At 40.6% G+C, this 27,112-nt stretch overlaps 1 protein-coding gene across 1 annotated transcript in view; it reads left to right on the top strand.

Annotated features, from left to right (window-relative positions):
* NOX3 (NADPH oxidase 3) overlaps nt 1-22,986 on the top strand; it is a 38,101-nt gene extending 15,115 nt beyond the window's left edge. Inside the window, exons 7-13 of the mRNA XM_010282155.1 lie at nt 1,961-2,090; nt 4,793-4,885; nt 6,049-6,302; nt 9,942-10,104; nt 17,347-17,493; nt 20,622-20,746; nt 22,860-22,986. Coding sequence (XP_010280457.1) covers nt 1,961-2,090; nt 4,793-4,885; nt 6,049-6,302; nt 9,942-10,104; nt 17,347-17,493; nt 20,622-20,746; nt 22,860-22,986 — 1,039 coding nt within the window. The remainder of the gene's footprint in view (nt 1-1,960; nt 2,091-4,792; nt 4,886-6,048; nt 6,303-9,941; nt 10,105-17,346; nt 17,494-20,621; nt 20,747-22,859) is intronic.
* Nucleotides 22,987-27,112: the final 4,126 nt, after the last annotated feature.

The raw sequence follows: 27,112 nt of genomic DNA on the forward strand, positions 1-27,112 counted from the left end.
TGTTCCTCAGCACAAGAGGAAGGTCCATCCTCTTGGTGCAGGGCTCCAGTTCTTACACTGAGGGACAGCGGAGTTGGGGGAGCCTCCCTGAGAAGCTCAAGGGCTGAAGTCCCCTGTTGATGCAGACTGAGAGCAAGAAGGTGGCAGGAAATTAAAACATTTCCATCTTCCATTTCCAGCTCCACTGACATCTTCTGCTTCTCCCTTCTGTGCTTTCCCCCATTTCCTTTTCTCATTTCTTTGCCATAGTGTTAACGTGAACGTACACTGGTGCATCTACATTCACATTTTAATTCAGATAGGGAGTACAGTTTTGAGGTAAGTCTCATGGTCCTCCTCTCCTCCTAGGTTTGGCTCATACCATGGCACAACCCCTGGAGTGCATAACACAGAGTGTTTTGGGATGAAACTACACTGACGGGAACACACCTCTGTGTGCCAAGCACTAACAAGTGATTGATCCATTCACAAGACCAAACCAGACCTAGTCCTAAGCCCTAGGTAGCCCTCAAAGGTGTTCAGTGCAAGGCCCTCAACAAATACTGCTTTGCTCCATAGATCTTTCCCTGCTGACTAGCGTACACATGGCCTCAAGCAGTAGTAAAGCTTTTCAGATCTAAGGACAGAGTCATTTGGTGTTAGCCTAATACACTTTTTATCCCTGCCTGTTTCGTAAAACATTCAGATGGTGTTGCCCGCCACTAAAGTACGTAGAGATCACTGCCCTTTGACACCGGGACCTTCCCAGCCCACAGCAGTGTGTGCCTGTGCCTGCTCTCTGGAGGTTCATGGTGTCACCACGGGGCATGGAACAGCCCAGCACAATGTGTTGTGATGTGCTACTTTTCTCACCTCTTTCCTTGAGATGTGAGAGCCACCACATCCAGTTTGGCTTGGAGTGTTCTTGAAATCGGCCCAATTAATTAGTCCCAAGTTTCAGAGGCGCAGCTGCAAACAGATGGTGTAAACTGTATCCTGACCTGATTAAAATGACCTCCCCTCTCTCTCTGGTAAATCTTTTAGAATACAATTTCAAACAACTATAATGAACCCTTTAAACCTCCAGCTTTGTAAGCTCCCTCTGCCTAGCCGGCTGATCGGCGCTCCTCAGCAAAAGACCTCCCCGAAGAGGGACACTTATTTAAATAACAGCCCTATTGACTGAACAAAACTCACTCAAGCCTCCCTCCTTTCCTGTCTGTCTGTCTGTCTGAATGGGTGGCAGCTGATGGCACCGCCGCATGAAAGAAGGCAGCATTTCTTATCTCCTTGTTTCTCGTTAGACTAGCGGGCAGGACAGACTAAGTATGAAAGGGAAAATTCAGGGAAACAATATTGAAACAAACAGACTTTCCCCATAAAAATCTTCCTTCTCTACCCGTCATCAACACCAGCTGAAACCCATTTAAACTGTACAGTCAGGATTGATATGTTTGGGAAAATTCACATCATTAACATTCTCTGAAGTAAAGAAGCTACAGTTTAATATGTTTAGAGAGTACACAGCTAATTATGGTCCTCCAACTTTATTTGCAGCTTTTAAAAATGCATTTAGAAAGCAGCAAAGGAAAGAGAAGGTCTGTCACTATTAAATTTTATTATTTTTCTAAACAATACCAGATGCTCCTATATACAGGAGGTCAAAGTGTCTGCTCCAAAGAACTTGGAAATCATTCTAATTTTGCCACAAACAGTAAAATGTACATTTTCTAAGTAAGGACTCTCCACACTTCAGCTGCATTGATGTATACCAATACCGTAACACACTTCTTGCGTTTGGCCAAAGTCATGGTAAAGCTAAAGGAAAGGTAATCTGAACAGGAGAGCAGAATAGGGTAGAAATGACCAGTTCTTGAACTTTCGGTTATCTCCGATCTGTATTCAACTACCAGTGCAAAACCTACGGATGCACAGAAACCTGGCAAAGCCGCGTATCACTGGTGAACATTTTTGTTTTAAGTCAGCTTGTCCGAGGTCAGACGCCTCAGAGTCTGCAGCTTCACAATGTCACTTACTGCAAAGATCGCTACCTGGAATGGGAGAACGCCACTCAGTGCCCTTTGCCGCAGTTCTCTGGCAACAAACCTGTGGTAAGAGCGATGTTTGTCTTCTGTTTTTAACTTAATATCATTCCTTGGGAGGCCAAATATCTCAGGCAGTAGGGGCTGGAGCGTATGCCAGTGACTGGCACTTAGTGTCACGTTTAGAGAGTAGTTTCACATTTTTCTTCCATGACCTCTCCTTGTGCCTTAAGGTATTGATCACAACCTCCTATATAATCAGTACAGACAGGTACAGATTAAGAGTGATGTCTAAAATGTTGGTGTTACTAATATTTTTTTTTTTTCATTTCTGGAAGATCCTTTAGTTAGGCAATGCTCCCTTTGAAGGGTATGGATTTCAGAATTGTACTCTATTTAAATCTGTTGTGTACGTTTATTTTTAATTATTCTTTATCACCAGTATCCTTGACGTGTTTATTGTTGCACAAACAGAGCTTCCAAGTGAAAACCTTATGAGGGCAGAGATATAGAAAATACAATGGAAGAGCAAAGCTAGGGATGCAAATTAATTTTTTTTTTTTAACTGATAGTACTTTAATATGGATAGTCTAAATACCAAGGGAGAATAAGTTGGAGATAAAATTATGTCCTTGCCTTGGGGCACATACTTCATATTGTCCAGCCTTGATGTCTTAAGTTAGGTAAAAACGAGAGAATATGAAACAATGAGTTATGAAAAGGAAAGGCGAAAGGCAGGAAAAATGTCCCACGGAAGGGTGGTTTTGCTGCAACAAGATTGCAAATCCACAGGGGGTAATTAAGTAGCAGATTTGTACAGTATGTCAGATGCCTAGCATCCAAACAAAATCATTTAACATTTAGAGCTCAAGATTTAGCTTGCTCATATGCAAGTTTTTGTTGTTTCTTCCAAAAAGAGAAAACATACCAAAGGAAATCTTATAGTAAAGGAGAAAAATTAGCATTCAGTGTCTTGTAGCTCTTTTAATGACTGACATAGATTTTTCTTAAACTAAACTATTGTTAGCCACTACCCAACCTGCATATTAATGAGAAAATGAATGCCTCTCTAAAAATTTCAGCTACGATGTCGCCATAAAAATCAATACGTGGCTACGCACCATGAATACAGACACAAGCCTGCTTCCAACAGCATGTCTCGACATTCTTTATCATAAAGCTAACTGGAGAGAACTTCCACTTCTCCATGTTAAACCTATCTTGCCGCACTTCCCTGCATACCCCAGGCCACGCGTTGCTGCCCCACCTCCGTTCATTCTCACTACAGGAGGAAACACCACTTGGGCAAGAATACTGATGCCCAGATTAGCCAGCCAGGAGCCGTGTTGCCTAGCAGCCCATCCCTCCTGGTGGATGCCCTGTGGTCCCAACCCAGCCAAAAGATATTTTGGACCGAATGCTCCGTTGCACTGGAACGATGGCACATTGGAAATCTCAGCTGGGCTCTCGCTCAGGGTAGCCTGCAGCCTTAACATTCTTGTCACGTGTTTTTATTTACAGGTAGCACAAATAGAAGGGAGGAAAAACAGGTCTCATTATTATTGTGGCTTGATATATGCAAATATATTCAAAGCATGTGAGATTACCCACTGTGCAGAGACACCTGTAGTATTTAGGGACAACGGATGTGTTGAGTTTCTGGTTTAGCTGAGAATCATCTGGCTTATGCTGGTTTCTTCCCATTATTAAATCACGCATTTTTTTAAATTTAATTTTCAAGACTTAACCTTGGGAAATTGCCACTCCATCCTCTTAGCACTTTCTAAGGAAGCCACATAATTTCATGGCTTGCTTCTCATAAAAGATACTTTATAACCCCTGTTACCCAGCTTGTGGAGCAAAGTCAACGTTTCAGCAAGTGAAGTTACTCTTCGGAGATTTTAAAAGCCACATGATGGTGGAGTCTTCAGTTTGCTAGAATGAGCTGTGCAATTAAAAAAACTAGAAATAAAACAGTATCTCCTATAGAAAAAAAAAAGGATTTTTTTTAATCATGAAGATTCAATTACATCTAATTATCTTAGCTATCAGTGCAACTCAGTGAAATAATCAGCTAGTATACTTGAATAGCCAAGTATCTTTAATTGTTATAATGATCAGCACATACGATTAGCAAGTACAAGCACAGCAATCATCTGCAATACTTAAATTATGACCAGCTTAGTATCCTAGATCAAAAAAACACATTTATTGATACAGAGACAACTAATGGATTAAATGGAAATATATCTCATTCCTCTAATTGAATATTTGGGACTTAATGTTTTCTCATGCAGCATCAGAAAACTCAGAGCTGACAATAACAGCTATTGCCATCTGACCCTTCTGAAATATTTTGGACTTTGAAGAGCAAAAAAATAATAAGGCTACGTGTAATATTGTATAAAAGTATGCATCTATATGTCTTTGGGTCCAATGATGTCTATATGTAACACCTAAATAGATTAATCCTTTTGCCATTTAGTAGGAAAAGATTTTAAAGGACTCTTCTTGGCCAGAATACAGATAGATATTAGCACTGCTTTTGGAGTGCATCTGTGAAGGAGTCCCATATGTCTGTTCCACAAGAAGGCCAGAACTGCTACAGCAGCAACAGAAATACTCTCATGAGAACAGCAAATCAAAAATCACAGAAGAGAAATCAAATAATTTCATTTTAGTCTACCTGCTGATTTAAACCAGAAATGCAAAATATTTTTCCAGAAATTAAAATACATGTTGGAGTTTTTTTAATATGCAACTTTCTACAGGCTTGGAAGTGGGTTTTAAGTCCTATGGTGCTGTATATCTGTGAAAGGATTGTTAGATTTTGGAGATTTCGACAGGAAGTGGTCATTACTAAGGTATGTAACATAGTTTGCATGTCTGCGTAAAAAAAAATATGTCAATGACAGAATTTATCTTTTATAGATAACTCCTTTACTTTATGACCCCATTTTTCACTCCTAGCTCCGGCAGCTCTTCCATCATTACCATGGTTTCAGCCAAGTACTGATGTTAGGTTTTTCATTTGTTCCAATAGCAAGTCCGTAAGAATATTCCATACGGGCCCACGCCTAATTAATGAAGTACCAGACTTATAAGGCTACACCACCATAACACAAACCTCTGCGTAGAGGGTCTCTCTTTTTACTGGGCTGAAAACCGTGTCCCACTGCAGTAAAGGGCAGAAATACGCCTTTGCAGGACTTCGACTTCAGTAGGACACGGCTTTTACTTTCAAACCTGGAGGCTTCCAAGGAGATTAAGGGTTATATTATCAATTAGCATAAATAATCGAAGCTTCATTGATGCCACTGTAACAATTTTTCCCAGTTGTAACTATCTCGGTGTGCTGAAGGCCTGTTTAAGTCGCAGCCAAACGGATGGGGAACGCTGTGACTGCAGCAGCCAAGCCTACATGTATCAAGCCAGCGGCCGGAAAGAGGCTTATCTTGTGTGCGGGGAAAAGCATGTCGGATGAGTCTTGCTGCTGATCTCACAGAGTGGCTGTCATCTGAGAACCTCAGTTTACTATGTGTGACGTCAAAAAACCTGGCTGCTTAACTGAGATTACCTCTTAATAAAAGTATATTAGAATTGAGCTCACTGGTCTTGATTCTTCTTGCTGAATCAACAACCATCCCATACAAGTTAATTGTGTTACATGAGAGTAGAACTGGGAAATCATTCCAGGCTATTAAGGAATACTTTTTCATAGGCTCTACTAAGATAGAAAGTTGACAAAACGTTGAATTGTTACAGCCTTTCCTCTGCCTCTTAGACGCACAAAGCAAGCTGCTACACATTACGGGCTGTATGTGCTCTCAAGCTACTGGGCAGCTACAGCACTGCAACGTACAGTTTAGGTCATCATCTACAAGACATTTAAACATTACTGTGCCCCCCAATTTGCATTAACTTGTGGTTCAACTCAAGCAGAAATGATTGCAAAGTCACTGGCAACTTAATGGAAACGGCCACTCTTCGGAAGGAAAACAAAACAGGCCCTTTTGTTATCGTTTAGGTGGTGACGCATTCCTCTGGAGTTCTTGAGCTTCACATGAAGAAACGTGGCTTTAAAATGGGACCTGGTCAATATATCTTTCTACAGTGCCCATCCATCTCACAACTGGAGTGGCACCCTTTCACCCTCACCTCAGCTCCCGAGGAGGACTTCTTCAGCGTTCACATACGGGTCGTCGGGGATTGGACTGCGGCCCTCTTCAAGGCCTTCGGAGCAGAGGAAAAAGCTTTCAAGGAACTGTGGATGTTACCAAGGTTTGCATCACAAACAATACATTTTAAAACGTTAATTCTACATTTTAAAATAAACCTTAACATCTTTAACTTTAATTAATTTTGTATGTGTTCTTTATGATACAGTATTAGATCATAGTTCTGGATCCATAAATATGCCATTACGACAAAAAAACCCACAAACACAGTCATGAACTTAGATCAACAGCTACCAAGAAAATATGATGACTAATCTAAGATTTAAAGTCCATATCAACATCTGTATCTCTGTCACTTTTATCTAAATCTCTAACTTCTATATCTACACCCAAAGATATCCATTTTGACAGACAGGGGCTTAAGAACTGAATTAAAACCACACTGGAAGCTGCCTGTTAGCGTTGTGCCTGTATGCTTATGCTCTGACAGCACCCATCACCCGCCATCCAGACTTCCAGCTTTTCCCTTCCAGTTACTTAAATATTTTGTGGCCCCAGAAACATCTGCCTGAGCCTTAGTTCTTCCCAGCAGCCTCCCTGAACTCTATCTCTGGTGACCAAACTCTGCTCCACTTTTTAAAGGTTATCGGCGTCCAAATTCTGTACGTGCAGCATCTTAATCCAAGCAAAAGGTTGATGCTTCACCGCTGCAAGTCGGCAGGGCTCTGCCGAAGTGAATGGGGCCATCCTGACCTACACCAGCTAAGCGTCTGGCTCTGTCCGTGCCGGATTCAAGTCATGTCGCTCCTTGCAGGCGCAGCAGAGATTTTCAGCTAAGAGAAGAGCCCGGCACAGGATCGTTTCCATTCTGGTGGAGTGTGTAGGGCCTGGGACCGAAGGGACTATTTTCACCCTGGAAACTTGCTTTTCATAGGGAAGTCCTGGTAAAACTGAACAGCAAAAGGGGCTTGTTTAAATACTTTTGTATAATTTAATGGGAACTGGATGCTAAAGAACATTCCCCTAGAAAGCTTATAGATGCCACTGAGCTACAGAGGCATACTAAAAGGCGGGGGCAGAGAAGAAAGTCTGGTCTTTGCATTATATCAGTTAATAAGAATTAGAAATGAAAGCCGTGCCTTTGTTAAAGGCAACTGGAATGAGAAGTATGCCATTTCAGCAGAACAGGAGCAAAAATGGTCTAAAGTGATTGACAGCCACTGTAAAGAATGAGAAAGAAAAATGTTATCAAACGCTGCCGGCCACAATGCAGGGCTGAAATTAACAGCACTGTCATATATAAAGACTCTTCTTTTTAATCTTGTTAGGGTGCCTAATGCCATCATTCAGTTGCTTTCTTGCAATATATTAAAAAGAGTATTTCAATGGTTAAGCTATCAATAAAGCAAAACCTAAGTCTTTCTGCACAGGTTTCAATATCTAAAGATAAACACCGAATTGGTGACTATATTAAAAAATAACATATAGCAGGAACCGAGCAGAAGACAGAAGCCATGTAGCAACTGAATGATAAGGTAAGGTTCTAAAAATAAAATACGCATATTGTCATTAATAAAGGAAGACTAAAATAAAATATACATGTATTTATACAGTAGAAAAGACAGCTGTGATCGCTGGCCAATCTGAGCGATAAGACCATACAATAGACTATTCCTGTGAAAATAATCAGGTTCCACATGATGCCTCTTCAGGATTTTGGCTCACTTAATTGCTGTTTTAGTACACTGTCCCAAAATCTAACTTCTCTTACAGTCAGAAGTACTACATAATCATGCTGCTCAGCAAATAAAAACAAGGATCTCCTAATGTTACTCTTCCAAAACTAAATACTTTCCCTGCCTTCTCCAAAAGTATAATGTTTCTTTCTAATGAAGTTGTGTAGATGGACACAAAGAATATGGAAAATCTCAGCCATAGCTAGAAACAGTCTATAGCCCTATTTTCTGCTCCTCCCTCGGCAAATGCAAATGTAATATTTTTCATCACTTTGTTCACTATCTTACTACCTTCCACCCCCCTCTCTAGATCAAATGAATGTGTTGTATAGCTCGATTTCTCTTTCTCCACTTCCTCCTCCCTACTTCTCTGAGTCCTTGTATTTGGCTAAAGCTCTCTTGCTAGGTCTCAGCAAGGCGTTCAAACCAATGATGGCATCTCTGTCACCTGAGGATTTAGGAGCAGACTGACAAGACAAATCTCTATAAGGAACGATTCGGAAATAATTGATCCTGTCTTGTAGCTCAGCAAAAGATTAAATAATCTCTTGAAATTCCTTACAGATTGATTTTTTCTCCACCTACTAACACTAATGAGAATTGCTCCCAAGCCCACATTGAACTACATAGAAAGCTTACCTGAAAGCACTGCTTAGGCACTTTACATACATTCCCTGAATTAACCATATTTTACAGGAAGTTTTGAGTCCTCAAAAAGTACAGGGCTGGGCAATAATCTGAATAACAATACAACTTTTTTAAAAAACTTATTTTGTTTATATCTGAGGCCAGATTTTCAAAAGTTATCCCTGAGTAGTTGCTTCATTTGCTACCACACTTCCAGATGATTTGGAATAATGAAGTAAAAACGAACCATGTGACAATGTACAAATGAAAGGGAAAATGTTTGCTAGGATTTCAGGTACACTTGAAGAAAGCAACAATGGGGTTTCATATACATTGTGTCCCTATATTTTTGTGTACCATTGTTTGGTGTTCCGCATCTCTTTGTCTGTTAAAACATATTTGTTTGTAGTATTTAAGTTGAACTTTAAAGACAATTCATGCAATAAAAAGCACAAAACAACAGAAAACTTGAAACAAGGAAAAAACCTCATTTTTCCTATGGACTGAGTGTTACATAGTGAAATCATCTTCCTGAGCACTTATGTTATTGAAAGACAGACTGGACAGAGCTCTCCAAAGTACTGGGTGTATTTACATTCCATGTCGCTAATGGAATGAATCTGACTATTTAATAATCTTTTTCATCTCTAATTTTGACCAAAATGAATGCCTCAGCATCAGCAATGTGGATTATGGGAGGTAGCAACACAAACAAGCGTTTCTCCTTACAGATTTTGCCTTTATGTAGGTACGCAGAACAGTAATATTGCCAAAAATGTACTTCTGAAATATTGCATTTTCACAACGAGATGAGAAAATTGTAATTTCCTTGCATATGACGACCTCTTTCTTGTTTTCTCTTTTATTATTTTAACATGTAGAGAGAACTTTTCAAAACAATTAATATAAAATGTTCCTCTTTACTTTGATATATACAATATAGAAATAAAGCTCTAAACCAGGATGCTTTTCAGTAATTCATAATTAAATATGCAAATTCCACAGCTAAATTTGGACATGCAATTATATGACTAATCACATTTCAGAAAGCCAGAAAATTGCAATTGCATGCTTAAATAGATGGCCAGGCCCCAAACCCACATGGGTGCTCTTGTTCTCTCATTTCAGAAAAAAACATTTGCTTTGCTATTAAATGGCACCCACTGAAAGTTAGTATGTAGTTACTTTGCTATTAAATGGCACCCACTGAAAAGTTAGTTAGTAGTGTTTGTATGGGTAATTTCTGTGCCAGCTCAGGCACGTCCTTTCCCTTTTATTTTAACAGAAGTTCAGTTTTGAAAATATGTAGCCTAACAAATTTTAACCTTTCCGTCATTTTATATGCTGCTGACCCTTGACTAAATGTCTTGTTGCTGCAGACTGGCTGTGGACGGACCCTACGGATCTGCAGCCACAGACGTCTTTCACTACCGAGTGAGTGTGTGCATTGCAGCGGGAATCGGAGTCACGCCGTTTGCCTCTATTTTAAAATCCATTTGGTACAAATGCTGCAACCCTAACACAGTACTGGAGCTGCAGAAGGTAGGTGGAAAGTTTATCGCTCCATCAAGAAGTTCCACAAATGAGCCTATTTTGCCGGCTTAGAGAGACAATTCAGAGCTAGAGGCTCCCTTGAGTGCTTTAACTCCCTCTCAGCAGCAGTCACTTGCTTCACAGCTGCCTCAGGAGCTGCTGTGGGGTAAAGTCTCTTGAATTCGCTGTCATTTCCTGAGGAAGAAGGTATCACTGGCCACCATGTTTTTAGTAAAACCTGAAGAATCAGATTTTCAATATGCAACTGGAAATAAACGTGGAATGTCTTTCAGAGCTAGACAGATAGTTAGAGAGCTAGAGGAGAAATTTGTCCTCCTTCCTACCAAAAAAAAAAAAAAAAAAAAAATTCAAGGTCACCTCAGACAGCAGTGAAGGGCAGCACTTGCTCCTTGTCCAGCTGTAGGTTTCATGAGGGCCCTTTGGCTGTGTCCTGGCTCAGAGAGCTGCACTCAGCAACCATTACCTGCTTTTCTCACCTTGCAAAAATCAGGATATTAGCCAGCGTAGAAGGAATAAAAGAAGGCATTTAAGCTCTGGATGAGATGCATATATCAAGATGCATATTACTGCCTCAAACCACTTCAATTATTTTGTTGAAAAAATATATCGGGGTCCGTAAGGCATGGATGGCACCAATTAAGTTAACATACTCTTCATCTGTTAACCTGTTGTACATCTTCTGCTAAGGATATGTGAGGCAGCACTGGGGAAGGATAGGTGAAGAAGAGATAATGGGTGAAGTAGGGCGAGAGATAAGAAGGTAACAGAGAAAAAAGACAGGATTAAACATTCTCTTCCTTATCTATCACGGCAAGTGGTAGCCTGTGGTCTTTACAGCTTCTTTTAGCTCATTTTCCAATGTAAAAGCTGAATCAGGAACTGTTCAACATTTCACATTTAAGGACAGATGTGGAAATTGCATTGGAGTGGACAGATCTCTGAGAGGGTCAGTACCTATGGAGCTGACTGCAGGACCAAGCCGCTGATCTTTTTAAATGACAGAGTGTTAAAACTGGCATCTTAATGACAAGCTGCCACTGAAAAAGCATCTGGGATTTTAGTAACTGAGGAGTTGAGGACAGGTTCAAATTGCCAGGAGGGATCTTTGAGGCAGAAAAAACACTGAAAAGGGAGGGAAATAAAAATGAAAATATGTGCTAGATGTGAAAAGACGTGTATTTGCAAACACCACCATTGTACCAGAATGATTTTTTCCACTGGAAGAAAAGATACATACACGTATATACACATTATATGTGTATACTATGTATATTCTATATGTATACAAGTAAAATTGTTATTATTGTTATTGCTCTTGTTATCTAAAGGGGAAAAAACCAGAATTTAAGTATGCATTGAGAGTATAGTACACCTCATGTTGTTCATCCATAGCTTAGGCTGAGTCTTGGGTAAGTGTGCCTGCAAGTCTAAGTGCCTTCTGCCATGATTTTCTGCTATAGAGTTCAGTTTTTTCTGAATTCCTGTGAAATACAAAAGTATCACGATTTCTATATGTCCTTTCTCTATATCTTGTCTTCCTTACTGGTGATAGTGATACTTATTTTTCACAGGTGTTATGAGGCTAAACTTCATCAGTATTTATAAAACATTTTGAAAGCCTGGATTAAAGGTGCTGGGGAAGTTCACAGCATCACTTTAAAAATTTAGCAGTCATCTTGGTGAGAATGATTAATCTCAGGGTAGCTCCACATTTTTTTTCCATTGGTTAAAAGCTTCCACTTGTGGTATAATTACAAATAATTTAATCTTCCTCAAAGTATTCAGCGCTCTCTTTCTGCCATGATGAGTACCATAGAAATGTCTATTAAGGAAATAAATAAGAGGTTTTTCTTTTTTTAACAACTTCGTTTTGATTTGAGTACAGCTATCATTACGCTTATTGAACTAATATTTCTTAGTGTTGCCCACATACGGTTGAGATATAAATACTCATAGCTTCCATAATGTCTGCAGCTGTATAATTTAAAAAACCCAGCAAATCAAAAGGACTACACATTTATCTAATTGATTCTTCACAATTAAATAGCCTTAGAGCCTTCATTTCCCTATCGTTTTTTGCTATGAGCAAGGGTGCTACTACTAGTCATGGCTGGAAAGTTTCTACTGGCTTTAGTTATGCATAAAATTATCTTTTTTTTCACATTAGTGGTCTCATTTTTCAGATCAATTGCTGCTGAAATTGATAAAATTGTACTGATCCATCAGATGATAATATTAGCAAACATCCACTTTCTCTTTTACCCTACATAAGGACATAAGAAAGGTCTTACTGAGTGTCACCAAGGATCCATCTAGCCCAATGTCCTGTCTCCAACAATGGCTGTTCATGAACGCCTAGCGAAAAGTATACAGACCAGAAAATCACATGGCGATATGTCTTTGGTGGACACCTTCTCGCCTTTGAGCAACGTGCAGTTCAGTAATGTCTTGATACAAGAGCTGTATCTCTGTATTTAACATTAAAAAACTTAGTAGTTTTATTCCATTAATTTATCTATTTGCTTTTTGAACCCACGTAGACCTTTGACAGCCACACCAAGTTGTGGCAATAAGATCAGCTCCATACAGTGAGGAAAACAAAAATACCCTCTTCCATTTGCTTTGAGATTGACTGTCCCTGCCTCAGGACACCTTCTGTTTTAAGCTCTACCCCAGCCCACAGCCTTCTCCATAAAACATCTTCTCCCAAAGACCTAAAAACCTGGGCTCTTTTTGCTGTCAAATGTAACCATCTTTCTGAGCTGTGTTTGAGAACAGTTTAGGCCTCTTGCTTCAAATTTAGGGGTACGAATTCGAGCCTCGTCCTGCATTTATACAAGAGGCTGCTTGCTGCCGCCCGAGGTCGAAGTCAGTGCCTCGTGCAGGCTGGCAAAGCCCAGTCCCCCGCACGCCCCGGGCTGCAGGCACTGCGGCACCTTACCTGTAATGGCCCGCTGGATCAGTTAGTCAGGCTGAGGAAGACCTCTGGTCTTTTTCGGTACGCTACAGCCCACGGGTGGTGCGGTACACTCCACAGCAGGAAGGACAAGGGTTTTGCAGGGAGGTGCCCAGCTGCAGGCGTGAGAGGGTTTTGCAGGGACTAGTCACGTCTAAGAGGGAGCAGCAAGAGTCAGGGATGAAGATGCCTCCCTGGGCATCCCCTGCTTCACCACCTTTCACACCCCTTGGTCAAAAGCTGGCTTCACCCAGAGCTGCAGCTCACCTCCGTCTTCAGGGAGCAGGGAGAAACAGACGGATGGTCGTCAACAGATAATTATTGATGACTTTCCACATGATGGAAGCTGATTTACAAAGTATGTTCTTTCACCTTACAGGAAAGAGGTATCAGAGCTCTCGCTCTTGTCTGTTGTACAAAACTCAGGATGTGGAAACTGAATGATAAATATGCATGCATTGCAAGGGAGCAGAGTATTACAGAAATAAGTGACTACTCAAGCCCCTGCATTACAGAGCTGATTAATAGTGATACTGCATCTAACTCAATTTGCAAAAAGAGCACTTGGAAAATTTAAGACAGTTTACTTGGGCAAGACATCAAGCTGATGAATGTAGTCGATGGGGTTAGGGTGGGTGGAGACTAATGAAACATAAATCCAAAACAGATTTTTAAGGGTCCTAAATAATTGCAGTCAGTTAATAGTATGAGGCTTACAAGAAAAAAATAAAGGATACAGAATAATTGTTTAATTATAGAAATGCACTGATGCTGGCTTTATTCTACAGTTTTAATAAGGACTAATTTTATTGTGCATTTATTGTATTCTGATTATACGTGTAATATGTTGTGCTATGCTATGGGCAGGCAATGTAAAGAAAGGAAGGCTTCTTTGTAAGCACCAGTTATTTTAACGTATTATACTAGAAGTCCTCTTTGATCTAAGGGAAAAGGATACGTTTTATCCATAGGCCATCCTTCTTCACTATCTTTTTTCCTTCTAAGATTATAAACATGGCCAAAAATACTTTTTATAATGACAGTCTGTCTTCATTACCAAACACTCTCTACCTCTAACGTGAAAATTAGAGGCAGTGCAATGGGTACTGCTTCAGTGGAACCGCACCAGAGATGAGTTTCAGGAATTTCTGCAGCTTCAGAAAGTTACATCCTTTCTTGAGAGGTTTGTGCCAGAGGTTGCCTGACCCAATCCGGTTGGAATGGCTGTCACCGTGACAGCTAGGTCTGCAACCAGCTAAAAGCACTCCTTCAAGCTCCATAGCCTGATATTCTGGCAACCACTCCCCCAGTTCCAAGATCACAACATCTCAACTCATCGGCTACCTTTTCTTCCTCCCTCCCTGAGTGTGCTTGCCTCCCAGTCCTGCTCACATGCTCCCAGTTGCTACTCCATGCACAATTCATTATTAATTTAGAAGCACATGCGTCCTCTCCACACATGTGTCCTAAATATACATTTCCATAAACTGAACTGCTGAAAAGACTTGAGAAATAAAATGATCAAGTAGAGGCTGGGGGAAGAAATTTCTCACTACAAATCAACAGCCTTTGTGTGATACAGACTGACAGCACTCAGTGGCCTGATTTTCCAGGTCCTGAGGATGTGTAACAAGCAGGGACTTCAGGATTCAGACACAAAAAAACCAACATAAAGGTTAAGACTATAAATCTTACCTAGTTTCGCTAATTTAAAATAATGCTGCTCTTGGGTCACAAAAATGAAATGCTATGAAGTCAGTGGGCTTGCTTTTTCCTCATAACCTATGCCAGTGTAAATCAGCAGGACCCCACCTGTAAAGCAATGTGGTTAAAAAGCCAGCAGCCAAGATGGTTGATACTAAAGTTCTGTGGACAGTCCTGTTCCTAGGCTGCAGAAATACCCTGCTTAACCCTGAATGCTTTATCTCCGTTTCCTGCGATCATACTTCATTTATATTTCTTACAGAACCCACAGATGCTCCCTTACAGTACACTTTTAGATCCAGAAAACATCTCAGATTACTGTTAGTCTCTTTCACCAAATCTCCAGTGAAGCATGGTGTTACCACATTTTTCTCCCACCATCTTACCAGAAGTCTGACAATCTAGTATATTAAATCTTTGGGAAATCTCTTTATAGCTTTCTGTTTTTTTCTTTGATTTTTCACATCAGAAGTGTCTAATATGCATCTTTATCTCACTGATCCTACGGAAAAGGGCTACAATTTCCAAATCAGCAGAGCTCCCACAATGATTGCCTTGGGGATAGACCTTCCAGATTACCTTTGATATTGAGGTATAATAAAAGACAGAGGGGTTGAAGGAAATTAAGAGATTTTGCAACAAAATAAGAATCAGTCACAGTAAAACAAGTTCCAACCATCCCTTTGTTATAAATGTCCACACTGTCCTCCACGTCATTCCTTTTTCATGTGAAATTGTGTATTTTTAGGCTTTCTCCATGTTTGTGAATTATTTCTTGGGAGGCCTTATAAAAATAATTACACTCAAAATTACATTGCCCACAGAGGCCCATTCGAGGTCTGGTGCCCTCTGTTCAACAGTAATGATGGATTGTTTGGCAAGAGCTACAGAACTTGAGTTACAGGAATTGCAAACAAATTTGTCTTATAATTGTGGTTCAGTCAGGCATCAGGGTAGTGCCCGGGCAGACACCCAGGGAGCTTCAGATGTTCATTCCCTGGGTGGTGCAGGAACTCCCAGCCTAGTCATCTACACCGCTGGACCGGCTTGAGACAAGGGACGGAGCTGAAACCAGGGGATGGGCTGTACTCCCAACCCCCTTTGCAGCACAGCACTGGTGGAGGAGGTTTCCAGGTGGGAATTTCCAACTGTCCTGAAGACTTCCTAAAGCAGCTCCTGCTCTGCCCAAGTCAACCATATGTCTCAGTGTGTTCATTAAGAACCTGGGAGGGGAATCTCACCGGTCCTGAGACCCCGCAGGTGGTTCCTGCTGCAAAACTGATTAACTTGTACATGGATAAGACATTTGCAAATGGTCAGCAGAAACTGTTCCTGAAGAAGTGGTCACACAGGACAGTCTTTTATACATAATTAATTAGTTAGAAGGTGCTTTGTATGTCGTTGAGACAACAGATCACAGAAGATCATGCACATGCTGGAGTGGTCGCAATGGTCCCTGGCCCAGCTGGCTGTAAGAACTGAGCAGTAAGAGGGGTTTGGGGAGTCTCACCTCATACAGCTCACGACGCCACAGCAAGGACTCTTGAAATAGAAACTCTCATCATCATATGGACCATGACTAACCATCTTGTTTGAAAGATTTTATTCCATATGCAAGCATTATCCTATGCCAAGAGCCTAGTAAATTAGATTTTTTTAAAAAACAAACTTTCTGCTGTGTTTGGGACTGACTGCAGTAGAGGAGCAATAGACAGAAATAAGCCATAGGAATGATTAAAGAATGGAAAATTAGTCTCTCAGTGACAGAACCCAGGAATGTTTGGTTTACCATAGAGAGGATTATAGGATGACTTGATCCCAGCCTCTAATTTCTACCTCTAAAAAACTTTAATAACAGGCTCTCCAATCCAATAGACAACTAAACCAAGATCCAGCATATGGAAGATGAAACTAGAGAAATCTGGATGAGAAAAACTGTAAATTTTTCATAGAGAGGAGGTTTTCAACCAATAGAAAACCAGTCATGGAATAGTGGTTCATTTTACCCCTTTGGCAACTTTAAAATTACAGTTTCATGTTTCTCTAAAAATTGTATGCTCCTATTTAAATAAGAAATACATTAAAAGAAAGGTAGGGGCATTCTGTAGCCTGTTTTGAAGAACATAACTGTGTCTTTTGACCACATAGACTGTAAACCTATGGCATAAGGTCTTGAGAAACAGGTATTCCTTGTTTCAGTGTTGGATGAAACTGAAATTCCCATTTAAACATAACTGAAAATAAATCCAGAATTTCAAAGAATAATCAAGTTATTTGCAAGAAATTCAGGGTTAGGTATTACAAGTCAAAGTTGAGATGCAGTGGCAGGGGGAGATGAGAAACATGTACATTGCCTACCTTCACCAGCACATTAATATATTGACTCAATGTTTAAGAAGAAAATGAAATTTTTTAAAGATAGAAATTGCATCATCAAAATTATGTGTAATTATGTTTAAATTTACTGTGGAGAAGAATCACAAACTATATGATTAATGAGTTGAGCCTATCATTAGGAAGTTTTATTGAAAGTTTGCTTCTTGTTAAATCTTTTTACTTTTATCTGACAGGTTTATTTTTACTGGATTTGTCGGGATCCATCAGCATTTGAGTGGTTTGCTGATCTTCTGTTCCATTTGGAAACAAAAATGGCTGAAAAAGGGGAAACCAATTTTCTAAGTTATCATATATTTCTTACTGGCTGGGATGAAAGTCAGGTAATAATGAAACTCTTATGAGTCTGAGTTAATGTACCTTGCTTTTCCAGTACGGTAACGTATGGAACAGGAACAGCTGAATAAATGATGGATGAAGCAGACAGACAAAGAACTGTAAATATAAAGACACCAAGCCGTCTGTTTTCATCTCACATTTAGGAAAACAGGAATGGAGAAATCAAGCCAGTGATCCCTCAAGTCCTATATCTTGGCTTGGGCAACCCTGATTACCAGGTGTTTTGCAGAAAAGCGCAGAGTGCTTGTGAAGGGACCTTTTGTCCATGTCTTTGAAACAGAGGGTTGTATAACAACTGTTGGGTTTGTTTACTCTTATTATTTAGTATATTTTTTGTTGTTCACATATATGTCCAGTACACTGTTGAACCCTGCTCTTTTTAGAATATTTTGGCAACAAACTCTATGGACTAATTCAAGTTGTTTGACAATATATTTTCTCTGGTTGACTTCAAATTTGCCATCTTACAATTTCATTGGATCATCCCAACTGGAGGCACTTAATCCTTAGACCGGGTCAATTTTATTCAACTTCTTTAGTCTTTACCTAAGATGAGTTGATTTTCTCTCCCTCTTATTTTTAATGGATCACTCAGATGATACTGCAATCAGTTAAGCACCTGCCAGAAAAACTCTCATAGGAAAGTCTTTGCTCTACTGCTTTATTTCCTGCTGTCTCTGTTGAATGAAGGACTGTCTAGTAGGGACTGAAAAATAAGATTTCATAGAGCTTTTCCCCTCCTGCTTCTGTTGCCACAGAAAAACATTGCTTCTCTCTGCTTTCCTTAGGGTTTCTGTCAATTAATGAGGTATTTGCATGAAGCTGTATTCAGAAAAATTTACTCCTACCGTGAAGTATATGGCAGTCATAGAAACCACCACTGTGCACTAGCAATATCACAGGGTACTACCTAAACCCTGTTTTGAAAGAAGCTATTGAGGAACCTAACAAAACACAGCGTTGCCCTCATCTCTCAACTGTCATCATCCCACTTCCCTCTTGGGCAAACATCAGGCCAGAAGTCAGGTGGGGAGACAACTATTCATGCTAGTTGTCTGGGGATGTCTGACTCTCTTTATTTGTGTGCCCTGCACTTTTTTGAAGTGCCTCCTTCTTCTCTTCAAACACTGTTGTCCAGTCTCCGGTCAGAACTGCCTCGTTATCCCATGCTGCCCAGTTAGGTGGCACAGGAGCATCCCTGAAGTTGTGCTGCCTCCCCACCTACACTGGTACTGCTCTTCCTCCTGGAGCCCCCCAGCATCCCACCTCTAAAGGACTGCGGGGGAAGAAGCTTTTCAGTGGGTGCTTCTCCTACTCTGACCAAGCCAAGGAAACTGTGCTGGGTAACAGCTCCACCTTCTTCAGATTCCACAAAGCTCCCTCATCTTTTAGGTCTTACTTCTCTTTAGTAAATTCCTGTTCATCACTCCTCAAAATTTGAGCTTCAGCACCAGTAATATTTGGATGGTGCTTTACTTTACTTCTCCCTTAGCAAACAACAAAACCAACATTCTCCCCATTCTCTCTCTGTCTCACCATATAGATGACCAGAAGTTGGGTGAAGCTGAATCCAAGCAGGATGGGCAATGTGCAACTTCTAGTGCACCCTCCACTACTGGCAGGTGTTCACTCCTCAGACATATTGTTTGTTCAATGCTTCAAGCTCTTTGTAGATTCCCTGTTGGCATCAGATGGTCAAACAGATATGGCACATGCCTGCCTCTGCTTGGAGAAGAAATCATGTTTCAGCCTATTGCTCCTTGCCATGCCCCTGAGATTCCTAGGCAACATTAATGCTGTGAGCTATAGCAAGGGCTAACAGCAAAAATCTTGGAAAAGTTCCACTTAATGTGAAGAGAAATAGCCCATTTGCTCAGTGGCAGGATTTTGCTATAAACAAATAAAAAATCCTGCATTTCCCCACCTCCCACACCCAACAAACACATTTCTTAGACTATTCCAAGTCCTCCAAGACATCGGCCCAAACTAACAAGAAGAACCTTTTAGAAACATGACCTCTTGTGACAACTGTGCTTGACCAGAATAATTGAGTTGTTAAGCAACATGGAAGACTCATTAGCATGAGAAATACACAATATGTCCAGGAAATGGATCTAAATTTCAGCAACCACTTCTACAAGAGATGATAATGATGCCTAGTTCACGCTAGGGCCTGAACCAAATGCAAAACCCATTTTTTAACTTAGTTTTGCTCTGGTAATTTCTTGACAGTGATAGTAATGATGATAGTCTGTAGCGAAAACAAGTGTATTACTCCTACACAGCAGCAGCACAATTAGGAGAGACGGTGGTTTTGTTTTTAAATGCACCTGGGAAATACTCAGATAGCATGGTAAGGGGTGTACCACAGGAGCTGAGAGACAGTAAATGCCCGTGAAAATCAGGATTTGTTTTCTTGGCACTGGGAGCTGTGCAGCTCACTTAGTTCAGTGCTTCACCTGAGCTGATCCACCTGAGGAGAAGATTCAAACCACTCAGGGTTTTACCCCTGCCGAGCTGGTACCTCCACTGTCTTTTCCATCAGCAGCAGAATGCTCTGGACTTACTTAAGGTGCAGGTAATTGCTAATATTTATTGTCAAACTCTGTTACAGTACACTTTCTTCCCTTTCCTAAACTCCAACTCAGCCTTCAAAATGGTGACTGTCACTTCTGCATTTGCAGTGAAGGAAGTGTAGGGTGAGACATTCAAAGGTTGAGAAGATGTTTAGGAATCTAAGACCTGCCTGAAAAAGTGACTGAGGCACTTATGCCCAGGCCAGTAAAGACAGGTATTTAACCCCAACTCATTTCAAATATTTGATCTCAAGAAGTTGAACTCCTTTGAGGTCTCAGGCACTTTTGGAAGTGCTTTTTCCACTTCTAGTAATTTTGTGAACTCCTGAGTACTCCTCCTCTCCTCCTCTCCTCTCCTCTCCTCTCCGCTCCTCTCCTCTCCTCTCCGCTCCGCTTTCTACCATTCGATAATTACACAGTTTCCTTTCCCTCATTAATAACTCCGTCTTTCACCATAAAACACCACTATTGCTTTCCTCTTACTTGGAGTATACATTGTTGACTCTGAAATTATTATCTTGTAAATTTGCCTTTAGGCTACTCACATAGCCCTACATCATGATGACAAGATGGATGTAATTACTGGTTTGAGACAGAAGACCTGCTATGGAAGGCCAAACTGGGACAATGAGTTTAAGCAGCTAGCCGAAAACCATCCTAGGTAAGGCAGGTTGGTTTCTAACCTTGTTAGGTAACTCTTCTCTCAGCATAAATAGTGGGAGAAGGGGAGGGCAAACCTTTCTAAATGACCCTTTTAAAATAATTCAAGTTTTTTCTGTGTGGAAAGAAGATTTATGCTTAATGAAGCTTTTAATGAAGAAATCTTGGAAAGAGAATGCCACTAGAATCTAATTTTTGGACAAGAAAATCTAATATTTAGAAGTATTTCAATATCCTGGCCTTTGTCCAGGTATAATTGAAACACACAATCCAATTACTGTTCTGCACAAAGGACAAAGTAGCATTAATTTCCCTTGAAGATGGTTATTAAAGAGATAAACTGTGATTTTTTTCTTATGATGTCAAGGATATGTTTGTTCCCCTAACATATTTGGCTACTCTTGCAAGACTATGCTGTTCTGTTATTAGTTCATCTCTGCTGGCAAAGACAGTTCATTTGAACTTGGTGGATTCACTAGTGGTCTGAGAAAAGCTTCTTTGTTCCTGAAAGCCTTTGAAGCAAGAATTTGAAATATTTTGTGCTCAGCAGTAGAAAATTTCAGAATCTTTGTGACTCTTTATGATTTCCAAACATTTACCTGCTAATGCAAAATAAAGGCTTGCACTTGGGAGACAGAAATACAAAAAGAAAAAGAAGAAAACTTTTTTTAAAGATGAAAAAGACCCAAGAAAAAGCTGAAAGGGAGGAGATCAAAGAGAACAGAGTAAGCTGCAAGAATACCATAAAATTGCAAAAGTAACAGTATTAGAGAAACCACTTGATAGAGGTCAAAATAAAAACAATCAGGAAATTTGAAAGACTAAAAATAGAAACAGGCCAGGAGTAGAAAATATGATTTTTAAAAGACCTTTTATAGGGATTCTTCTGCATAAACAGAGCTGTTAAAGTTATAGTCGGAACATTTTCTTTGGCTACTTTTGTTAAGTACACTGAGAAAAATCTGGTTTTCTGATGCTTAGGGAAGGAGATGGGCATTAACGTTCTATACTGGATCTTGTGGTATTTCCTTAGAAAGCCAGTCCTAAAGCCACAGAAAAATCTGTATTTGCTTCTGAATCTAGATGTCCAGGTTTACGGTTAATGTTGAGCCTTTTAAACAAAACCTTCCGTGAAATAAGCATTCCTTAAGAGAAAAAAATACCCTACACTTTCTTGCTCTGAGTTACAGAAGGTTCAAGAGGCAAAGAAACTCAAGAGTTTCTATTGTATGATGGAACAAACAGCTTTCACAAACTGACTAAATTCTGGGTCCTTGAACTTAGGTCCATGGACTTTCCCTCGGCTGCAACACTGTCTTTTATCAGATTAGCAGGAATATACCACTCCAGGTTAAACCTAGTGCAACTGCGCACCAGAGCAATACTGGCACTACTTCTGGGGACTACGGCTTGGGCACCCAAATCGTATCTACAGCCCCTCCTTTACAGCAGCAAACTTTTTGAAACTCATGCTGTCACTTGTCACTTGCACTGTGTTTATGTAGGTTGAGCTTTCTCCAGTAGCACAGCGTGTGTGTGTATCTGTGTGTACATATATATGTTTTAAAGCAGTATGTGCTGTGTACTTAGAAGCAAACCCTTTAAGGCACTTTGCAGCAAGTAACCAGCTTTCCAGCTCCCTGTAACGGACTTGTGTGCTTACCAACACAATTCTTTGTTACATTGGTCATGTTCAGAAAAGACCGAAAAGCGTTAAAATGAGGAAACCTCAGAAGCAATTGAGAATTTTTTGTATTTTCTAGAAGAAAAAAAAATTAACTCAGCTGGAGAAAAAGCATTGAATATTTTCAGCCCAAGCAGCATGTTTGCTTCTCTGATTAAAAAAAGTGATGAAGGTCAAAATCAAAGAACTACCATTTAAAATAGTTTGTGACCTCTATTATAGCAATCCAAATAAATAATGCAGGAAAACATAATAAACACCAAAGTATTAAAATAATTATACTGTAATACTTTGTGACAGCAACACAAATTTTTTTAAATGTATTTCTCAAAAAGCCATTTCAAAAGATGCAAAGCTGGAGGCAGCCAAAACGTACAGTTTCTCCATTTACTCTGCTACTCTCATGTTTTTGTTGTTATTGCGATTACAGCAACAGTATTGGAGTATTCTTCTGTGGACCCAAGACTCTCTCTAAGATCCTTCAAAGGACATGCAACTCATATTCATCAGTTGATCCAAGAGGAGTTCAGTTTCACTATAACAAAGAAAGCTTCTAGGCTGTGCTTCTTAACTATATAATAGGTAGTACCAAATTGTGTATTTTTTCCTCACCTTCTCCTGTCTTCTATTCATTCTGCAGCGTTCAGGTCAGAAATTAGGAATTGTAAATTGAAGTAGGTGCATTGACTTCAGTAGAAAAATGCCATCCTACATCAACTAAAGATCTGGACCCTATCCTTAGCCTTTCCTTCAAAGGAACTGAAGAGCCAATTCCCCATTGCTTATTTAATGATGCCATGAATCCATCTACATCTGTGTGAAAACAACCACAAACCACCAAACTTTGAAGAAAAAGACATGAGTAAAATGGACATTTAGAACTGTATCTCACTGATGTGTATGATCAAACTACTACCACAGGCAATACTCGCATTCCTGCTGTTTAAATAGTGCCCAGATATTCAAAGCATTTTCCTTCCTGGTGTTCTCATTTTGCACTTCTTATAGCCTCCCACTGTGCATACATCCACATCCACATCACCTTCCATGCCGTAGCAATACTGTTTATACACGCACTGTCCAACAAATTCCTTTTGCCTTACTAAACTATGCAGCATTTAAACCTGCCATTTCTGCAGCGATGGTGGCTGTGCATGCCGTAAGATAATATGTTCTGAGGGTTAATATGTTAAGGAGTCCCCAGAAATTTTTGCACTCAGCAAATGGACCTCCTGAGACAGGCAACTGAAACTGTGGAAAAAAGTTTCAGGTGTCCTTTAAATGTCACACAGCTTCATGGGCACTGAAGAATGGGCTTTAACAGATACAGACATATGACAGAGCGACCGAAGTGGGAAGGCACCCCTGAAGATCACCTACTACAAACACCCTGCTCAGAGCTGATTCTGTGAAGACAGGAGAAACATTTGCATTCTTCCAGTCCTCAGGAACCTCCTCCCATCACCATGGCTGTTCAAAGACAATGAAGAATGGCCAGCTCCCTGAGCACTTGTGGGTGCATCCCAACAGTTCCCATGGACTTGTTTAAAAGCTCCCTAACCTGATCCTCCTTCACTGAGGGTAAGTCTGAATTGCTTCAGATTTTCCCACTTGCCTCAAGAGCCTGGGACCTCTGAAGGTCATCCTTACCTGTAAAGATTGAGGTGAAAAAGGCATTGAGTACCTCTATCTTCTCCATGGCCTTGGACACCAGGTCCTCCACCCCATTCAGCAGTGCGTATTTTCCTAGTCTTCCTTTTGCTATTGATGCATGCATAGCAGCCCTTCTTCTTGCCCTTCAATTCTCTTACCAGATTCAAGTCCCAATGGGCTTTGGCTTCCATAACCCCATCCCTGCACACCAAGTGTCTCTATATTTCTCCTGCATCACCTGTCCCTTCTTCCACCTCTTGTACACTTCCTTTTGTGATTGAGTTTTGCCAGGAGAGATTTGTTCATCCATGCAGGCCTCCTACTACCTTTGCTTGCCTTCACAGCAAGAAGGATCATTTTTGAACTTGGAGGAGGTGATTCTTGAAAATCATCCAGTTCTCCTGGACCCCTCTTCTCTCTAGGACCACACTGCATGGGATCCTTCCACGCATGGAATTCCTCCTGTGTCCTCTCCATGCCACATGTCTTACTGCACAGGCACTTCAGAAAGGCATCCAGTCATGTGGGTTTTCCAGAAGAGGTGTCAGAGCTGTCCTGTAGGCACTTGCTTCTTTGTGTGGATACCCTTGGGGTGGACCCCCTTCTGCCCTGCTGATTGCCATGTCTCTCCTGTTCACATCACCCTGCACACTTTGCTTGTTGCCCCAGTCCACCACTTCCTCGCTTGATCGTTGGTCATCCACTCCCTCCCCATCATTCCTAATTTAAAGCTCATGTCACAGGCTGGCCAGCCTTCGCCCCACTGCAGTGGACCCCAGTGGACCCCTAACAGTCCTTGATCCTCAGAGCAGGTCTCATGGTGGTAAAAGCCAGATCCCAGTTGCCAACACCAGCTGTGCAACCAGCTGTTGACTTGCAGGATCCCTGCCCACCAGGTTCTCCATCACATTGAAAAGCTTTTTGTCTGGTTGTTCAATAATCTCTGCCGACATGGGAGGAACTGTGTTTGCCTGCCATTTTTTCATATGCCAAGCTGAGAGCCTCAAGAATGGTGTATGGGTGCAAAATGTGCCCATGCATATACCCATGCTTAGTATTTTTAATGAAGTCTAATTCATATCTGCATTTCTTTTTTTTAAATCTGCCTTGTAACTGATCCAGTCTTTCCTCATAGGTCACAGACTATGTTACTCAGACTAGTTAACTGTTCTCTGCTATACTCACATAGCACTGAGAGATAGCTACAAAACGGTAAGTCATCTTTTCACCGCTGCAAACCTTCTCAGGCAGCTGCTGGGAGCCCTGAAATACAACTGAGGCCAGCTGCAGAGCTGCTGGAAATGCTGTTGTCCGACAACTGTATTTCAAACAACCCATCCAGGGCCCATGGAGTATTCCCTGGAGCCACATCTTCTAACATGCTGGGACTAATGTAAAGTTATGCATGCCAACTGTACAACTGTGGATGCTTTCTACAAGAGAAGACTGTCTCCAGCTGGTTACATCAGCCAGCCTTGTAGCACCTTGTCTATCAAAGCAATGAAACAATGGCCTTCATGCAACACAAATCTTTACTCATCTTATAGCTCTCACTGACACTAGAGCTTCCATGGCTATAGGTTCTATTCCCTAAAGCAGTCCTTCCCTCACAGCTTTGTATTGCTCATTGCCACCTTCCTAGCTTTGTGACTTTAGCATGTGTTAAGCACGTGGAGCACAGGATAATTCTGGAATGAGGGAGAAACCAAACAGATGAGATGGGAACGTTGTAACATTCTCATAAGCTAGAAAAGCAAGAAAAATATTTCCCTACTGCCCGGCACAGAAAGTAAAGAAAAACTGTATTTGAGTTGGACTAAGGCATAACACAGCTCGCTAGGATCACATAACGCATTTACCCAGCCACACAACAAAAATAGGAGGTAGAAAACATCCTCTGTGTGTCAGCACTCGAATAAGACAAATGACAACATTATATATGTATAGTTATACATAGACACAAAAATACCCACTAGAGGGGACATAACTGTATAGACAAAAGAAAAAGAATAATAAAAATTATGTCACAGAAGACTCCAATATTATTTTATACCTCTTCTATTAGGGGATACAGTACGTGTGAACTGAGATTGTTCCACAAGATACAGTTGTATTATTATTAAGTTTAGGGCAATGCATCTTTGTTTTAAAATTGTTGAAGTTTTTTTAAACGCCTGCCTATGTGAAATGATTGATGCGGTGCATACTGTGTAGCAGTAGAGCGAGTGGAGAATTAGAGCCTCTGCCAGTTCACCTAGAGGCATTTATCTTTTATTTTTTTCCCTGGTGCCCGTGCTGAGCCTCAGGGTAAGCTGACACATTTTTTAATATAAATTAAGCTTCTTTTATATGTGTTGAAAATCTTGAAGGAAATGAGAAATGTGTGTAGGCACCAATACCAGCTGCCATTGCATGAAAGAAAGAGGTGACAATTTCCTGCAGATTCTGAATGATTGTTTTAATGGGGTTGGATCGGAGGTAACAAGCACAAAGATATTGTGCTGCCAGAAAAACAGGATCTGTTCTCCCCCTAGCCTCGTGCAACAAGATGTAACATTTAGCTTCTGGCTCAACATGGCATCTCTTCACTGCTTTGATTTATTCCCACTTTTGCAAATCACTGTGATATGCTACAGGAGATGCATTTAGAGCCCTTGTTATAGTTCATTGAGTAGCACTGCTGTTATCATCACCAGAGGAGAATTTCACTTGTATCAGGACTGAGTGACCTAGAATAAAGGAAAAATAATAATAATAAAGAAAAGAAGTGGGGAGGTTTGTTGGACTAGGATGAAACTGCATTTAGGTTGAATGAAAATCCCTTTATTACAAATACAATTTAAATCAAAATGGGAACTAGGAAGATTTGGCTTCCTGCCTTGTTTTGAATAACACTGAGCACACAGTAGCTATGATAATGTGAGTGCATATGTAATGACTCTATTATTATGTTTATATATGGAAATATCACTCACTGTCAGGGAAAATGAAAGATATCTTCATGGATTTGTCCATTCACCTTCTTCAGCA

Source organism: Phaethon lepturus, unplaced genomic scaffold (assembly GCF_000687285.1).
Source record: "Phaethon lepturus isolate BGI_N335 unplaced genomic scaffold, ASM68728v1 scaffold49432, whole genome shotgun sequence".
NCBI classification, from domain to species: domain Eukaryota; kingdom Metazoa; phylum Chordata; class Aves; order Phaethontiformes; family Phaethontidae; genus Phaethon; species Phaethon lepturus.